At 44.9% G+C, this 15,666-nt stretch overlaps 2 protein-coding genes across 2 annotated transcripts; one reads left to right on the forward strand and one right to left on the reverse strand.

Moving 5' to 3' along the window:
* On the reverse strand, positions 1-12,654 carry zdhhc8a (zinc finger DHHC-type palmitoyltransferase 8a). The gene is made up of 10 exons (XM_035183906.2): positions 12,231-12,654; positions 5,111-5,232; positions 4,821-4,978; positions 4,131-4,303; positions 3,888-3,990; positions 3,631-3,722; positions 3,404-3,527; positions 3,183-3,300; positions 1,799-1,911; positions 1-1,687 (listed from the first exon to the last, which is right to left on the reverse strand). Exons 1-10 carry the CDS (start codon positions 12,335-12,337, stop codon positions 410-412), a joined length of 2,388 nt encoding a protein of 795 aa, XP_035039797.2. The 5' UTR covers positions 12,338-12,654; the 3' UTR covers positions 1-409.
* Positions 12,655-13,907: 1,253 nt separating this feature from the next.
* On the forward strand, positions 13,908-15,170 carry LOC118125964 (rhodopsin). Its single transcript, XM_035185075.2, has one exon. The coding sequence runs from the start codon at positions 13,986-13,988 to the stop codon at positions 15,168-15,170; it is 1,185 nt and encodes a 394-aa protein (XP_035040966.2). The 5' UTR covers positions 13,908-13,985.
* The last annotated feature ends 496 nt before the right edge of the window (positions 15,171-15,666 follow it).

Below are 15,666 nucleotides of genomic sequence, written 5' to 3' on the forward strand. Positions count from 1 at the left end.
TGAAAATTACAAAATAGGTTTATTCATATAAACAACTACAAAAGTCTAATAAATAAGGTTTTTTGGGGGGGAGGAGACAAATTAGATAAAGTGGTATTATATTATTTCACAAAAGCAATATCAAAACACATACAAACAGATGAGGTTCATCTGTATTCTTCACACAGCTCTTCTGCTGCGGCCAAGTTTATAGAGCTCGCTCTGTTTGTAAGAGGAGGCACAACTATCCTGAGATTCACCATGTTTCACATTTGGTCAAACTTACAAGTCTAAGTTTATCCTTCACCGTGCACTTGCTTCTCACACGCCCTCCCACACAGGAACGTCTCACATGGCCTCGTATTTACAAAGTATCCTGGAGCTGTGAACACTGAGGCTGCATAGATGATTCATTCACGCGTTTCTTTTATTATTTCAGGGCTCCCAGGGTGACCGAGTCCTTCCCCTCCGAGGAGTATGTGAGCGAGGATCGTTTTGCGGTGGCATACGAGGCGTAGGAGGTGGCGGAGGAGGAGGGTAAACGGGGCAGGGTGGCTGTCGAGGAGGGGAGGCCTTGCGTCTGTCTGTCAGGGGGGCAGTAGGCCGGAGAGGACGACCTGCCTTTGCTCTGCAGGCTGCTGCTGCTGCTGCTCTGCAGAGGAGAGCTGGAGGTTTTCGGGCCTCGAGTCAGAGACGACGTGGAGGAGCTGGAGAGGGGCGAGGTCCTCATGCCGTAGCCAAGAATGCCCGTGCTCATCAGAAACTCCCTGGAGCCGTAGGCGGGAGGAGTCGGTCCCCGGGAGCCTGGAGGTCGGATGTTCTCCGGTGGTAGACTCCGCCTGCTGGGGATGTCATAGATCCCCATGTCCTGGCCGTAGAGCGCCTGAGATCTGGCTTGGAGGCGCAGCATCCTCTCCCTCTCATCCATCTCCCGCCTCTCGTGGATAGACGCCATGATGGTTTTTGAGAAGCTGTCGTAGCGCACAGCCGACTTCTGAGGTGTCAAGCCCTGTGGGCCGAGATCACGGAGGCTGTCTCGAAGACTGTGAGAGGTCAAATCTCGCATGGTCAGACCTGGAGGGGGGACGTCCCGAGACGCTACGCTTTGGGAGGCAAGGTCTCTTGGCATCAGCCCTTGAAAAGCAGGGGAGGGGTCTCTCTGTATGAAACCCTGGAAGGAGGGCGAGGCGTCCCGTGAGGCCAGACCCTGCAGAGAAGGTGAGGGGTCTCGAGGCTGAGGAGACTGTCTGCTGACGCCCATAAACACGGGGCTGTAGGCGTGAGGGGAGTGCCGCTGCACCACAGTCCCGTCTGCGCCCAGGGTCATGAAGTGAGCGTGGTAGCCGACTGGAGGGGCCCCTCTCTGAGCCAGGAACTGAGGGTCCGCAGGGCTGATGACGTTGTCATAGGAGAGGCTGCTGTTGCTGCTGCTGCTGTGGCCGGTCAGCAGGCTGGAGGAGGAGATGAGGCCCAGCGGAGGATTGGATCCCAAACCGTCAGGTAGATGGGATTTGCCACCGTGCCGGCCGCTGTGCTTGAGGGTGAGAGAGCGGGAGTTGAGCGTCAGAGAGCTGAGCTGCAGCGAGCTGGAGGCGGTGCTGGTGTGGACAGGCACGCCCCCCCTGTGGCTGCCTCTTGGGCTTTCTCTGGACGCAGAGCGGAGGTCAGGACTTCTGCTGTTCCCCTGCTGCTCTGATGTCTTCATCAACTAGACAACACAATAAGAGGCAGATAACATGTGTCAGATATGGATCAAAACCCAGGAAATGTTTATTAAGAATCCTACAACCGAACAAATTCATATCAGACTGAGAAGCACCTGCTCTGGTGGAATGGGAGATGATCCTCTGGATATGGCCTCAAGGACTGGCCGGAGCTGTGGAACAGTGGGAATGGATACAGGAATGATGGTTTTGGTGTGATGTCCCTTCTCTGCAAAAGAAGTCACATGGGGATTAATTATAGGCAAACAACACATTTCTTTTTCTAAATCCACAAATACAATCCAGCAATGACACAATACAGAAGAAATGTAAAAGATAATGCTGGCAGTAGTCAAAATGTTCTATTTGTCAACAAATACCACGAAATGACGACGACTTCTGCATCTAGTGACACTCTGCTCCAATCTCATTGGTTCTGACTGAATCCTAAAATATTACAAAATCAAATCTTCACTCATATAGTTTATATTGCAAAAACTCTATTTTAGTAACTTTTTAAAACAGCAGGGTTCAGTGGTTTTTAGTAAATATAATATTTAGTTCATAATAAATAATTCTTTCAGAAAACACATAAGTTTAGATGAACAAGTATTGGCTCCAAAGAGGCTGAGAAAAGATGTAGATCCATATTCACACAGACATAATCAAAACAAGAGTAAACACAGATGTAGGATCGATATCCTATTTTACTGTACTGATTATTACAACTCTTAACTTACTGTTAGGTGAAATTAGTGCATAATACTGAAATTTTGATATTATGTATATACATACATCGTACAGAGGGAAAAATTATCTTACAAATATGAACAATTATTGTAAATCTGGCAACGCTGTTTAAAGGGGACATAGCATGCAAATTCCACTTTGTTAGTGCTTCTACAGGTTAATGTGGGTATCTGGCATGTCTACCAACCCAAAAACTCTGGGGAAAAACACTCGCGTTTTGTTATAGTTCCTCTAAGTCAGAAACGTCATGCTTGAGCGCTTCGATTGCGCTTCCTGGGTATTGTGTCGTAACAAGGAACTGGAAGTCTCCCTATATGTTCTGTGGCTAAGGTATATAAAATATGTAATTTATATCGTTTAAAATCATGGGGGAGAGGGGAGGGGGAGCTGGCTCATTAGCATTTAAAGGAACAGGCACTCAAAACAGGTCACTCTGTGGAGGGCTGTTTTATACAGGGTAAAAGGGTGCTGTTTTATATGATCCTTGTGGTATTTTGACCAAAGTATGTTACAGACATTTCATTAAGACCCCAAGGAACCATATCAACTTGTGGTAAAATGGGCATGCTATGTCCCCTTTAATACAAAGACAAAGACAGACAAGACAAAGTCAACAGTTGTTTGTAGAATCAATTTGACGATAAGAAAAATACAGAATCAAACCAGACTCATATAAATGGGTATAATATGTAAATAATGCTGCTGTATTATGTCTGATTATCACAGGGCATATTTGTCGTTCTACTGTACCGTCCATGGCGGTTAAATGGCTCTTCAGCAGGCCGTGCTCTGGTTTCGGGGGCAGTGGTGGTGGACCTGATGCTTGGTGCTGAATGTCAGACAGCTCCACAGCTTCTGATGAGGTTTTCTGACGGGACACAAACAACAGAGGAATCAGGAGAGATCTCATTATATCCTGGTACGAATCGGTTTACATGACATCTGAGAAAATATAAATGATCAAGCCATACCTTATTTTGGAGACTGTGTATCCCATTGTCCCTGACTTTCACTGGCATCTGCCTGTTGACCCCCGGCCTCAGGAACGGAGGCTGAACATGTACGGCTGTTTTCATGCGAGGCCGGGCTGTGTACCTGGAGTCACGGGGCGGAAAGAGACGGCAAAGACTCAGACAATGTTCCTCATGGTTTCATATGACGCTGAAGATTATGTAGAATTAAAAAACATGTCCCTCACTTTGGAGAGATAGGACTGCAAACCAGATACTCCAGGTTGTTACAGCAACCTCGAGTGAAGGGATTTACTCCACCTTGAAACTTCCCAGTTACCTGCGGGATCGGTAAGAGGTAAAATGTACCTGTTAGTTATATTGAAAATGTATTTTAGAGATATTTTCTGACATATTAGAATGACTAAATACATCAGAATGAGTACAAAGTCCAAAATATTGACTTTATTGATATAATTTACAATCTTAATAGTAAAAAACTGACTTGTTCATTTGTGGTGCGTCCTCTGGACACCAGGTACAGGTGGAATCCGGTGAGACCCAGGACCGGGATCAGAAACAGCCCTGATATACTGATCACGACCAAACTGGAGATACAGATCAGGAAAACTGTTCTGTGTTATTTTACATTAACGTAAGGAAACACACACACACACACACACACACACACACACACACACACACACACACACACACACACACAGGCACACACTGTGAGTAAGGATACGTGACAGTGCAGTGCAGCTTCCATAACTCCTCCATGTGTTGCAGGACGTATATGAGGCCAAAGGTGAAGATACAGATCATGTGAACTGTCAGCGACAACAGAAACAGGAAGAAGTAGCGGTAGTTGCGCCTCCCGATGCAGTTGTTCACCCACGGACAGTGATGATCAAAATCCTGGGAGGGGATTGTGAGGGAGGAATAAAGAAAAATAAAACATAACTCACTCATAAATGACATATTTTTGCTACACAGATTCATCGCTGGCTCAGGAACTCTGCGGAATATCCTCTGCTCTCTTCTAAATACATTTTGTTTAACAGAGGTTGTCTGAGCTGATTTTCAAATTGCATTTCCACAGCGACTACAAAGGATCGGAGAGAAGGATTAACCTGATTAATGAGAACTCTCTCCCCCTCCATCACACTCTGTCCATCATTCACTGCAGAAATCCCCCTTTATTGACTGTCCCCACACACACTCACACACACTGCCACTCTCGCTCATGCACACTCGTCCACATTTCTCCCTGATCTTCCCTCCCATGCCTCATATTTTATCACTGTCGCCACTCGTTTCTCTCATTTAAATCCCCCCCCATGTTTGTCTGCACCCTCCCCCTGCATCCAGTGCGACTTAATAAAAAACTCCTGTCACTTCCCCCTTGCTTCTTTAAATCTCTCCGCGCACTCACCTCCACACAGTGATCGCAGACGCTGCAGTGCGAGCAGCGTGGAGGTCTGTAGAAGTGGCACGAGGCGCACCACTTCATCCGCACCTGGACGCCCCTCACATCCACGTTCTTGTACAGCGGAGCGCGGAACTCGTCGTCTTTGTCCTCGTCCTCGTTAGCTGGAGACATCAAGAGTGTGTGGAGACGTCAAGTTCAACGTCCATAAACTGTGGGATTCTGCTCTTTTTTTTTTATTTGTCATGTGTAGTTATATTTCCCGCTGTAAGCATAATGTCACTTCGGTTACTTACCCATTGGGAGGACACCGGCATCCATGAAGGTTGCCATGGTGAAGTTGGCCAGCACAAAAAGGAAGAGGATGGCGCAGCATGGCGGCACAGCAGGGCAGACGGCTACAGCCAACCACGGGCATCTGAACACACACACACACACATGCATACATAAAAGAATGAAAACATGGGAAAACAGTTTCCTGCACTTTCATCCGATGCAGAGTTCACGATGAGGCTTCGACGGCGTCTCTGAGCCTCGCAAGTATCCATCCCTTAGAGGTTACTGTTAACACAAATCAGTGCCACAACAGAGATTTTAAGGGATAATCTACATCCCATTTATTCTGATGGGAGCGGTGAATCCCAAAAGTAATTGTTTACAGTAAGAGATAAGCATGTATTAGTGTGTGTTCACCAGGGCCCACAACAAGGGATTATTTGACTGAACGTTTCTGCAGCAGCAGCAAGACACTCAGTGTATCTGTGTTGCCCAGTGAAGCCGGGCAGGACACCTGAAGGACGAGTATTTTCAATATTCATTAATCTGTTAAATATTTGATGGATTATGAATTCAGTCAGAATAACTGTGGAAAATGTCCTTCACGTGTTCCCCGAGTCGAAAATGATGTGAGATCGTTATTAATCAAATTAACAATTGAAAACCAAAAGATTTTCACAATAAAACAGACAAAATCTGCAAAAAATCACATTCAACAAACGTGGACCTGCAAATATTTACATTTTTTTGTTCAGAAATGATTTAAAACAATATTCAGTTGTTAAAAAGATTATGTGATGATTATTACGTGTATTTTATATGTTTAGATATTTGAATCTGTGTCTGAGCATCGTTAAAAATGATATATAAATAATATTTTCAACTTCATTTTTATACATAGATTATATATGATCTCATTAGTTCAGTGGTCACACCTTAACTTCATATTACTGTTGTGTTATGTCAAATAAAAAGCCTTTGATAGATTGATCAATAGTTATAGTTTGAATGATGCTGTTTTTAGGCCGATACTGTTAAAGATATTTGTATATATCAGGCGAAGGTAAATTCAGTTTCAGGAAAAGCACATTGTGTAAACTGTATTGTGGATTTTAGTGTTTTTAAAGGATTGTGACAGGGACATTTTCCATGTTGAAGAACGTGTCCCTACTCTCTGGTGGGTAAAGTCCTGTGAGTGTTGGTGACACAGTTTCTAAATCATCTCAGACCTTGTTTTGTGTTTCTCTAATGCAATCACTTATTATAGCATGATTTACTGTATACATCAAATATACAGTAAATCATACATTCAAAGCTGCCAATACACAGTATCAACCGGGAGAATTTATCGGATTACTTTGGCACAGAAAAGTCACGTACGATTCATATACAAATAAAATTAATAAAGTTTGAGCATGACTATAATAATTAGTGAAATTGCAACAATGAAGTTCTCCGGTTAAAGAAAATGTTACATGACTGATGCAGTATTGATCTTTGCGTCCTGTCAGGATTTGAAGCAGTTAGAACTTCTGTGTGCCGTAAAAATCTTAGAGAACCACCACTTATCTGCTCCAGTCTTCTGTGTGTGTGTCTGTGTGTCTGTGTGTCTGTGTGTGTGTGTGTGTGCGTGTGTGTGTGTGCGCTGAATTATACTGAATGGGAGTATGATTATATCTCTCCTGCGTGAGATTAGAGGGAGGGGCAGTGTAATCAGGTTACAGTGGCAGTCAGAGAGGAAAAGATTCACTGGATTATATTAACAGTGTTTGATTGAACATCACATGTTTAACCTACATATACACTGTATGGGAATTTGCCTACGTGAACGATCAAATGTTACGTTTGGTGAGTTGTTATTATCACAGGTAGATATAGATAATACAATATCACGTGTTCTGTGTTTCAGCGGCTTTAAATGCAGATTTTTTCACAGATGAAACATCAACAAACCATGAAGACACATAAAAGTGATTAGACACAAAATTTGATGAAAACGAAATCAAGACGCCTCCGCCTCTGTTATGCACTTCATCCCACATCAGCTCCAATCTGGAAACCCTCTGGGTGATTTTAGGCCGCGGGGGGAGGGGTGCCACCACCCCACTCCCGAGAGGCACGCCTGCTGATGCCGTGCCAGCTGCAAACCCAGTAATCCCTGGATTATGAACTCTGGATTACAGACCATTCCTGCCCCGTCCGCTGGCATTGTGGATTCCTCACATTAGATGCTGAAACACACAGAGCGTGCAGCCGAGGCTCGCCGTGCACTGCAACACGGCACGCCACTGTTTTATTCTGAGATAAATCCAATCGATTCGCCGCCGGTCATCTGCAACGGCTGAACACTCCCCTCGTAAAACACACGACGCCTCCCTCTGCTCAGGAGATGAGGAGAAAATTGGAAACAGGACGAGAATTTCTTGCAACAACTTGGACACAATGAAATTATAAGAACCTTTAAGAAGCCGTGAATGTGTGACAAAAAGATTAAGGAGCATAACGTGATCCCCCTCTCCGCTTGAGGGCTCCTATTCAGGATTTGTGTCCACGTTCTTCTCACTAAATATAGTCGTGTTTGACATGTGCTTAAACTGTCACAGCTGATCACTTGCATTCAACTACTGGAGGTGGTCAGTTAAAAATACTCCCCTCATTATACTTAGACATAGAAGAGAACCACACGACAGTGGAGAGAAAGAAATAACGGGATTTACATCAATAAGCCCAATTTCATGCAAAATTATTGGATGGTAGAGAGATAGAGAGATAGATGGAGAGATAGATAGATGGAGAGATAGATAGAGAAGTAGATAGATAGAGAGATAGATAGATAGATAGATAGATAGATAGAGAGATAGAGAGATAGATAGATGGATAGTAAGATAGATAGATAGATAAATGGATAGATAAATGGATAGATGCATGGATGGAAGGATAGATATGTAGAGGATGGGGAGTCACCCTCACTGGTCTGAGACCATCTGGAGCGCAGGCAGAGACAGTTCATTACGCTGCAGCGTGGCAGGACAAGCTTCCACCTAATGAAACAGGCCGAGCAGAGCTGTATTAAATCACACACAACAGTAAGCTGCTCTCTCTCCAATCTGCACTCTGCAGCCCCACAGTGGGTCAGTGGCACAGCAGACACAACGCACAGTCGCTCAAGCAGCAAGTTCACTACTGGCTGGAAGCCAGGGCTCCAGTTTCTGTGTGAGTGAGCGCGTGAAATATTCTCACAGTTACATAAGTGACATCTCTGTCATGTGATGTGTCAGATTTCTAGACAAAACATTAGTACAGAAAACACTGGTGGTGAGTGAACAGCCACTGGCTGAACAAGAAATCTGCACATGTGCTCAACTGTCAGCGGCTTCAGCTGTTTTTGACTCGTTTCGTCCAAAGTATGAGCAAAAACAACAGAGGTGTGGCCACGTAAAACATTAATCTGATTAGACTTCAACTGGACATTCTGATTCAATGCATGCAGGACAAGGAATTTAAGCTATAAACCAGTAACTTACATTTGTGGAATATACAGTGTTTGTACATTTAAAATATTATATCACTAGAATATATGTTAGTTTTGTGAATACACAGTTTGCTCAGCTCAAACTGTTTCACGTGAAAGTATCAGTGCTTCAACTCCCATAATTACCTCAGGAGGTTTATGTTTTCCTCTCTTTGTTTGTGTTATGCAAAAATTAGCAAACCAATTTCCAGGAAGTATTGTTGCGGGGTGGGGTCTGACCAAAGGAAGGACCCATTTGATGTTGATGCAGATCTGGGTCAGGGGGCAGATCCAGGATTTTTTTTTCTCTTTCTTTAACATAACAAGATTTCTTAGAGAATAATTCATAGATTTCGGACTCCAGCATGTTTAAGGGACTGATATTTATGAGGGTTGTGGAATTTGGCTGCAGATCCAAATGAGAATCTGGATCTGGTGAATTTAAATGCGGTTTCACAGAGGACTGCTGGGCCTTGGTGGAGGAATATGCTCTAAAAATTCACATGCGCACAATTAGGATTAGAGAGCAGCATAAGAGAGCACATTTTTTTCCAGTAAATATCTCTATATTTCAATATATTTCATTCCTCTAAACACAGAGTATCGTAAGTAGAAAAGCAAGATTCTCTGAGTAAAAATTTATTAGCAAGGGACATGTTTCGTGGTGGCTCGGAAGTCTGTGGTATGTGTGGGCGTCTGAGTTTAACAATGCTCGAAAATCTTAAGCACTAGCCCAAACAAAAGTTCACGGTCGGAGGAACAAAAGCAGGAAGCCGGTAACTGATGAATTTTATCAGGCAGCGGAAGACAAAAGAGCCTCCACCGCTCTAAAGGTCATTCTCTGACTCTCCCCAACCTGCAGCAGAAACAGAAATGGAAACGTGTACGCTCGCACTGCCAATGCCCACACTCGGGGCCCACATGCACAAATACTGATGACTGCATTACCAGATGAAAGAAGCTCAGACTTTGAATATAAAACGTGGCTGCGGGGTTTAGAATCCGGGTTTACTTAATCTGCAGAGGAGGCCTTGTTAAAAATAAAGGATCAAAGTGTTCATGAATATAAAAAGAACACAAAAAAAACTGAAGACGTGCACTTTTTGCAGCATTAATATTGACACAGCAGCATGCACGTGAGTATGCAGGGGCCTAATTGGCTGGCGTCCACAAACCACTGCGTGTTCCCAGTGATTCACAGTGAGCGGGGCGGAGGCGAGGGTGATGTTATGGCAGATGACAAGCGGTGTCCTTTTGACTCAGTGTTACCGAGGCGGGGCTGAACACGGCCGAGCGTGGCCCCTGTCCATCTCTTGCCGATGCACGTGGCGGTGGGGGGGAGTCGCTCCAGCTGCAGCTGCTGGCTTGGCAGAGCGGCAGGATATCAAACAAATTATTACTCGTATCAGGAAACGGTTTTATTCTCAGGCGGCCAACAAGACACCGAGTTTCTGCCAGTTTTTCCTCTGGAAGGAAACATTTCCAACTTCCTGCTTGAAGTGGATATGAATGGTCTTCTACACAAAAGGGGCGTGTTTAAGGAACCTTCAGTGCAAGTTACCCTGTAGACATTGGGGCAAAGTATTCTACTGCTGGTCGGTTTGACAGTGAGGTTTTCAGATATTCTATTAAAAGGTCAATACCCAATCGTCCACGTGCATTTAGAGCCACGAGGTCGGACATACTCAAGCAACCCCTCGTCCCGTAAGACGCAGAATCGTTCGTTCAATCAGCCGCAGCGTCCTGATTTTGCTGGTTTAGCACTGCAGCCCCAATCAAGTCATCTCTCTTCAATCCATCACGTCAGCAGGCCATTGATTTGAACTTACAGAGGAAGGAGGAGTTCATCGAGATTAGTCAACCTTTTTCCGGCCTGTGGGAATTCCTCTGATTGCTAACCCCCTTTTCCTGACTGCAGCAAGTAGGCAAATGGATTTTATCCTGATACATTTTCATGTTAGGGTTAAAAAAAAGCTACAATATTGAATATATGTAGAAGTAAAGACGCAATATAACTGCATATGTTCATACATCAGATTCCCACGAGAGAAACGCTAACAGTCGTTAAACGTGTTAATATAGTAACTTTAATCTTAGCTCGATATATAAACTCAACACCAGCATCTAAAACGATCAGATCAATGTGTGCTTCATTGTGAAAGTCACTCCAAGGAGGTTACGTTAAATATCCGCTGATGGTAAATTTCCCATGCAGATGGGGGATCACATGGCATCAACCAGAGGATCCTAATCCCATACTCCCAATCTGGTGTCAGGTTCCAGTGCAAACGGTGCACGGATGGAGGATACGGGGAGAAACTAGGACAGATATGGCTGCCGGGGTCAAGGGTCAGCAGACTGGAATAGAGCTGATGAGGTGGGAGCCTTCAATCGGTAAGTCCATGGTGGATATCTGAGGGGGTTCATGAAGAAATTAGGGTGCTATAATATCTGACACTGGACGGCTTGTTCCCCCCCCATCTCTTTATAGCTCTTAAGTAAAGGCTTTAAAATAATGTATATAAATCAATCAAACAAACCTATATTCATCATTTAAATTGGATTCTGAAGCATTACAGGAAGTTGTATTTACTTATTTACCCCACCAACAGGTCAATATAAGGAGACCCCCTCCACCAGAACGTACCATCGCAACCTCAATTTCAATCAGATCTTGCAACTAGTTTAAAAACCCTTTTTTAGAGAGTGTATTTGATTTCCTGCAGCTAAATTTGTGACACATGTAGGTCAATACGATGCGCTCGCACACGCCGATTATCCCCAGGACTGTGTGTGCGAGTCCTCAGGGTGCAGTGCACTGGGACCAGCCCCATGCAAGGCTCAACCAGGTCAGATGTGAGTGGTGGTGGGACCATCAGTGGGTGAGGAGGAAGAAGAAATGGAGCCCAAAGGTTTTAAGGGGATAGTTCACCCGAAAATGAAAATTCACTGGAAACGAGGTCATTTACACAATGTCTTGAGCCTAAATGTCCGCTGTGATCACGAACGTGGCTCCAGAGGAGGACAACAGCGGACATTCAGGCTAAAAACACGGTGTAAATGACCTTGTTTCGAGCCGAATATGAATGCCAGGGCTTACAGACACTTGATGACATCACAGGAGCAGTATGGAGGCATTTTATGTTTTATTCTGTTGTTTTTTTCTGTTTTAGTAAGTGGTTCCCAGTTACTTCAATTGTATTAGATTAGGCTGCAATCCTGTTTACCCCTGAAACTCCAAAAGTGTTTTGTGGACACTTCACCCCTCCATCCATCGGCATAGTGGTGAGTAGATGATGAGAATTTTCAGTTTGGGGTGAACTGTCCCTTTAAGGCCGGTCTTACGTGCAACTTCTTGAAATTGATCAAAGGGAGATGAAGTAAAAAAAAAATTAAAAAATGAGAATAAAACGTTGGGATATTATTGGATTGAGAGAAGATGATGCAAAAAGACAAGTTGAAGTCTGCAAAATGCAACAAATCCCGAGCACAGCCTGTATCTGCAAGGATGGAGGCTGATGCATGGAGAGTGATGGAGAGCCTGCGTGGATCCGATGGGTGGCTATGGATTCTACATCAACATGCAACAGTGCAGCGACGCCAACTTGTAACGTTTTCCCGGCACTTACGTGAAGACGAAGAACAGGGAGGTGGAGCCGACCAGGAGGCAGGCGGCCGTGCACACCGGGATGAAGGCGCTGGGCTTCAGCGAGTCGGCGGCGGCGCCGGCGGGCATCCTGACCTCTCCTCTGCCTCCACACTCTCACCACCAGCGGCACCAGCAGCAGCAGCGGCTCATTCCAACGAGGGCGACCGCACACACACCGGGGAAGTGTTGCCGAGAGAGAGCACAAAGAGCCGGGAGAGGAAAAACCATAGTCGTGTGGAGGAGGGAAGGATTGAAAAGCCCCAAAAAGAAAAAGCCCGGAGCTGTGTGCGCGCAGTCCCGCAGCTCGTTGCTGTGAGTCCCGGCTGGCTGCGGCGCACAGATGCCGCCTCTGGTTTATCCCAAAGGTGGAGCTTTGACTCATGAATGACGTGAGGCAACAGCACAGAGCTCCACTGACTGACTGAGATCCTGCCGAGAGCCCATAACACACATGCTATTCGTATTTACATTCAAATATATATAGATTCAAAAAAGGTTTGGTCCACCGCCATTATTATTGATCCACGTTAGTAAGAGGTTATTAATAATGTGCAAAAATCTGATAATCTAATTAATTATCTGTGTCATCTGCCTCATGAACTGTAATAGAACATTTCCACAAATTGTTTTTTTAAATCAGGCCACGTGTTCTGCACTAATTAACTAGGAGAGAGGTGTATTTTTTTTTATTTCTCTCTGTTTCTCAAAGACTATTTGGACGAGAGCAACCAATTTTTCATCTATTCAACTGACATCTGTCCGTCAATAACACACACTGCTGACAGATGATCACATGTGACAGGTCACTAATGCACAATATTCATGCCAGTGGAAGAAAACATTGAAATGCCACAAATCTCCAGATTTAACTTTGTCTCAATAAGCACAATACACTCAAAATGTGTCTAGTATTACTATGATATTATAGTACTATTTGTATATCAGATATTGGTGGAGTTTTGTTCCTTTATATGTAAAACTACCTTGAGTCACGTGCAGATGTTACAGATGCTACTCAATCTGTCTTTCAGTGTGAGACAGGAAGAATGGAATGATATGCAGCACACTAAACTTTTATTAAAGTATTTATTGTATAAAACTGCAACTTATAAAACTAATTTTACTGCACATGTACTGTTTGTGTTTATATGGCCCCAACTGTCCCCTATTGCAACTGTGCCCGGTCTCTCCGATCCTTCAATGGTTTTATCAGTGGTTAATGAGCTAAATAATTTATTGCACAGTTATATTAATGAGAACAGATTAGGTTGCAAGGTTGTGTAAAAAATCTTCTGCAGCATCACACTGACATTTTCTTTTTTTATGCACTTTTGCTTCATCAGGAAAACTGACGATTTATTAGCCCACTTACCATCTGCATGAGGTTTGCAGAGCATCTGGGTCTAACTCCATTCATCAATTACTTTTAAAATCAAGCTGCTGATTGGCTGGCAAATGCCGAACTAGAAAGAAGCACCAAAACTTCTGCTGACTTCAGATACGTGCTAGTTTCCACAAGACGATCACAATGTTTGTGTTTACTGCTGAGAGGTAAAATCAAATGTTGTTGAATGGAGAATGAATGAAGACTCTCACTTTATGCAGCTGTTGGGCTGTGATGAGAAGAAACCACCTGCATCTCAGTGGGATCAGGTAATTGATGCTGCACGGGAAAAGAAAATGACAAGACAATGACTGCGACCGGGGTTGGGCTTCTTCTTACCCTCCTCTATAAATGTCAGAGGATCAAAGCATCCCACATTGCGAGCTGGGGAAAGCGGTGGAAATCATGGACGCAGAAGAGTTGATCGAGTCCATCATCAGAGCTTTCATGTTTCTAGCAGGGATCCTGGGAAACAACTGGCTGGCGATACGCTCCCTGCCCGGTCAGAAATCCAGCATCCGCACCAACGAGGTCCTTTTCATCAACCTGGCCGTGTCCAACCTCATCACCAACTACCTGGTGGACCTGCCCGACACCATCGCAGATTTTGCCGGCCGCTGGTTCCTCGGGGAAACCTTCTGCAGCGTGTTCCGTTTCTGTGCCGACCTCTCCGAAACCAGCAGCATCTACACGACCTTCTTCATCAGCGCTTACTGGTACCAGAAGCTGGTAGGGTCCCTGAAACGCGGAGGAGCGCCGGTGCAGCTGGACAGCCTGTGTCTGGTGGGAAGTCTGCTGGCCGGGAGCTGGATGGTGGCCGTGATCTTCAGCATCCCACATTTCTTCTTTGTTGCAGTTGAGGCAGCAAACGGGAGCCATGAAGACTGTGTAGATGTCTTCCCTAATGCACTTGCCCAGCAGACCTACGAGATCTTTTATTTGACCCTGGCTAATGCTCTCCCCGTGGCCGGGATCGTATTTGCCAGCGTCCAAATCGTCATCACTCTGCTTCAAAACCGGCGACGCATAGAGGGTCATAACTCTGACGCCGCCAAAGATGAAAAGAGGAGTGGAGAAAACAGAAATGATGAGAGATGTGTCGGCACCGACTCTGGACCAGGAACCTCAAAGGATCTCAACGATTCTGCGTCAGTAAACATTTACACAGGCGTCCCTGCCTCTTCCTGTCCAAATGGAGCACCGTCTGGTCACAGTTCCCACAGCCCTCCCGTCAACAGGGAAACAATCCCTGAGAGAAGAGCTGGAGATCGACCAAATGTTCCCAGGCCCAACCAGCCGACTAAGCCCGCTGCGAGCTCAGGCACTCAGGTGAGGGCAGCCAAGAGCGTGGTGGCGGTTGCCAGCGTGTTCCTGGTCTGCTGGCTGACTCATCTGCTCCTGCGCATCACCAACACCATCCACACGTCCTCGATAGTGGTGGAGGTGGCCAGCTACATCGCAGCCTCCTACACCTGCATCATCCCCTATATATTCCTGCACGGTGTGAAGAAGCTTTCTTGCTCATGTAAAAGGTAAACGTGCACATCAGGTTTCTGCTCGATGAACGCACTGTTGTGTTTCTCTTTATCTGATGATTAAAGTGCTCTCAAAACTTCTATGGTTCGTCTCTGATATCCACTCAAAGTTCTAAAAGAAAACTAAACGTGACAGAGCTTGGAAATGGGCATTCTTCTATCATCTTCTAATCCTTACAAAACATTGTTATCCGGGGATATCTTTTCTTTTAGAATAGATGGTTATCTTTATCCTTTCCACAGTATTTAACTTCTCAACTAGAACGGCACTCGGACGGCATACCTCCACCAAGACTGACACCCGATCATTTTCCATCAATCATCTAGTTTGCGCTGTATTCTACTTTGTCCTGCTACAGTTTCATATGAAACCAAAGTTCATAAAGTTTTTACCGTCCAAGCAGACAGTCAGACCTGGAATGCAGTTGTCTCTCTAACGCGAGAACTTCATTCTTTAGTCATTACTCGTAACTCTGAATCTGTTGCGGGTGATAACG

This window comes from Hippoglossus stenolepis, chromosome 18 (genome assembly GCF_022539355.2).
Source record: "Hippoglossus stenolepis isolate QCI-W04-F060 chromosome 18, HSTE1.2, whole genome shotgun sequence".
In the NCBI taxonomy this organism is placed as follows: domain Eukaryota; kingdom Metazoa; phylum Chordata; class Actinopteri; order Pleuronectiformes; family Pleuronectidae; genus Hippoglossus; species Hippoglossus stenolepis.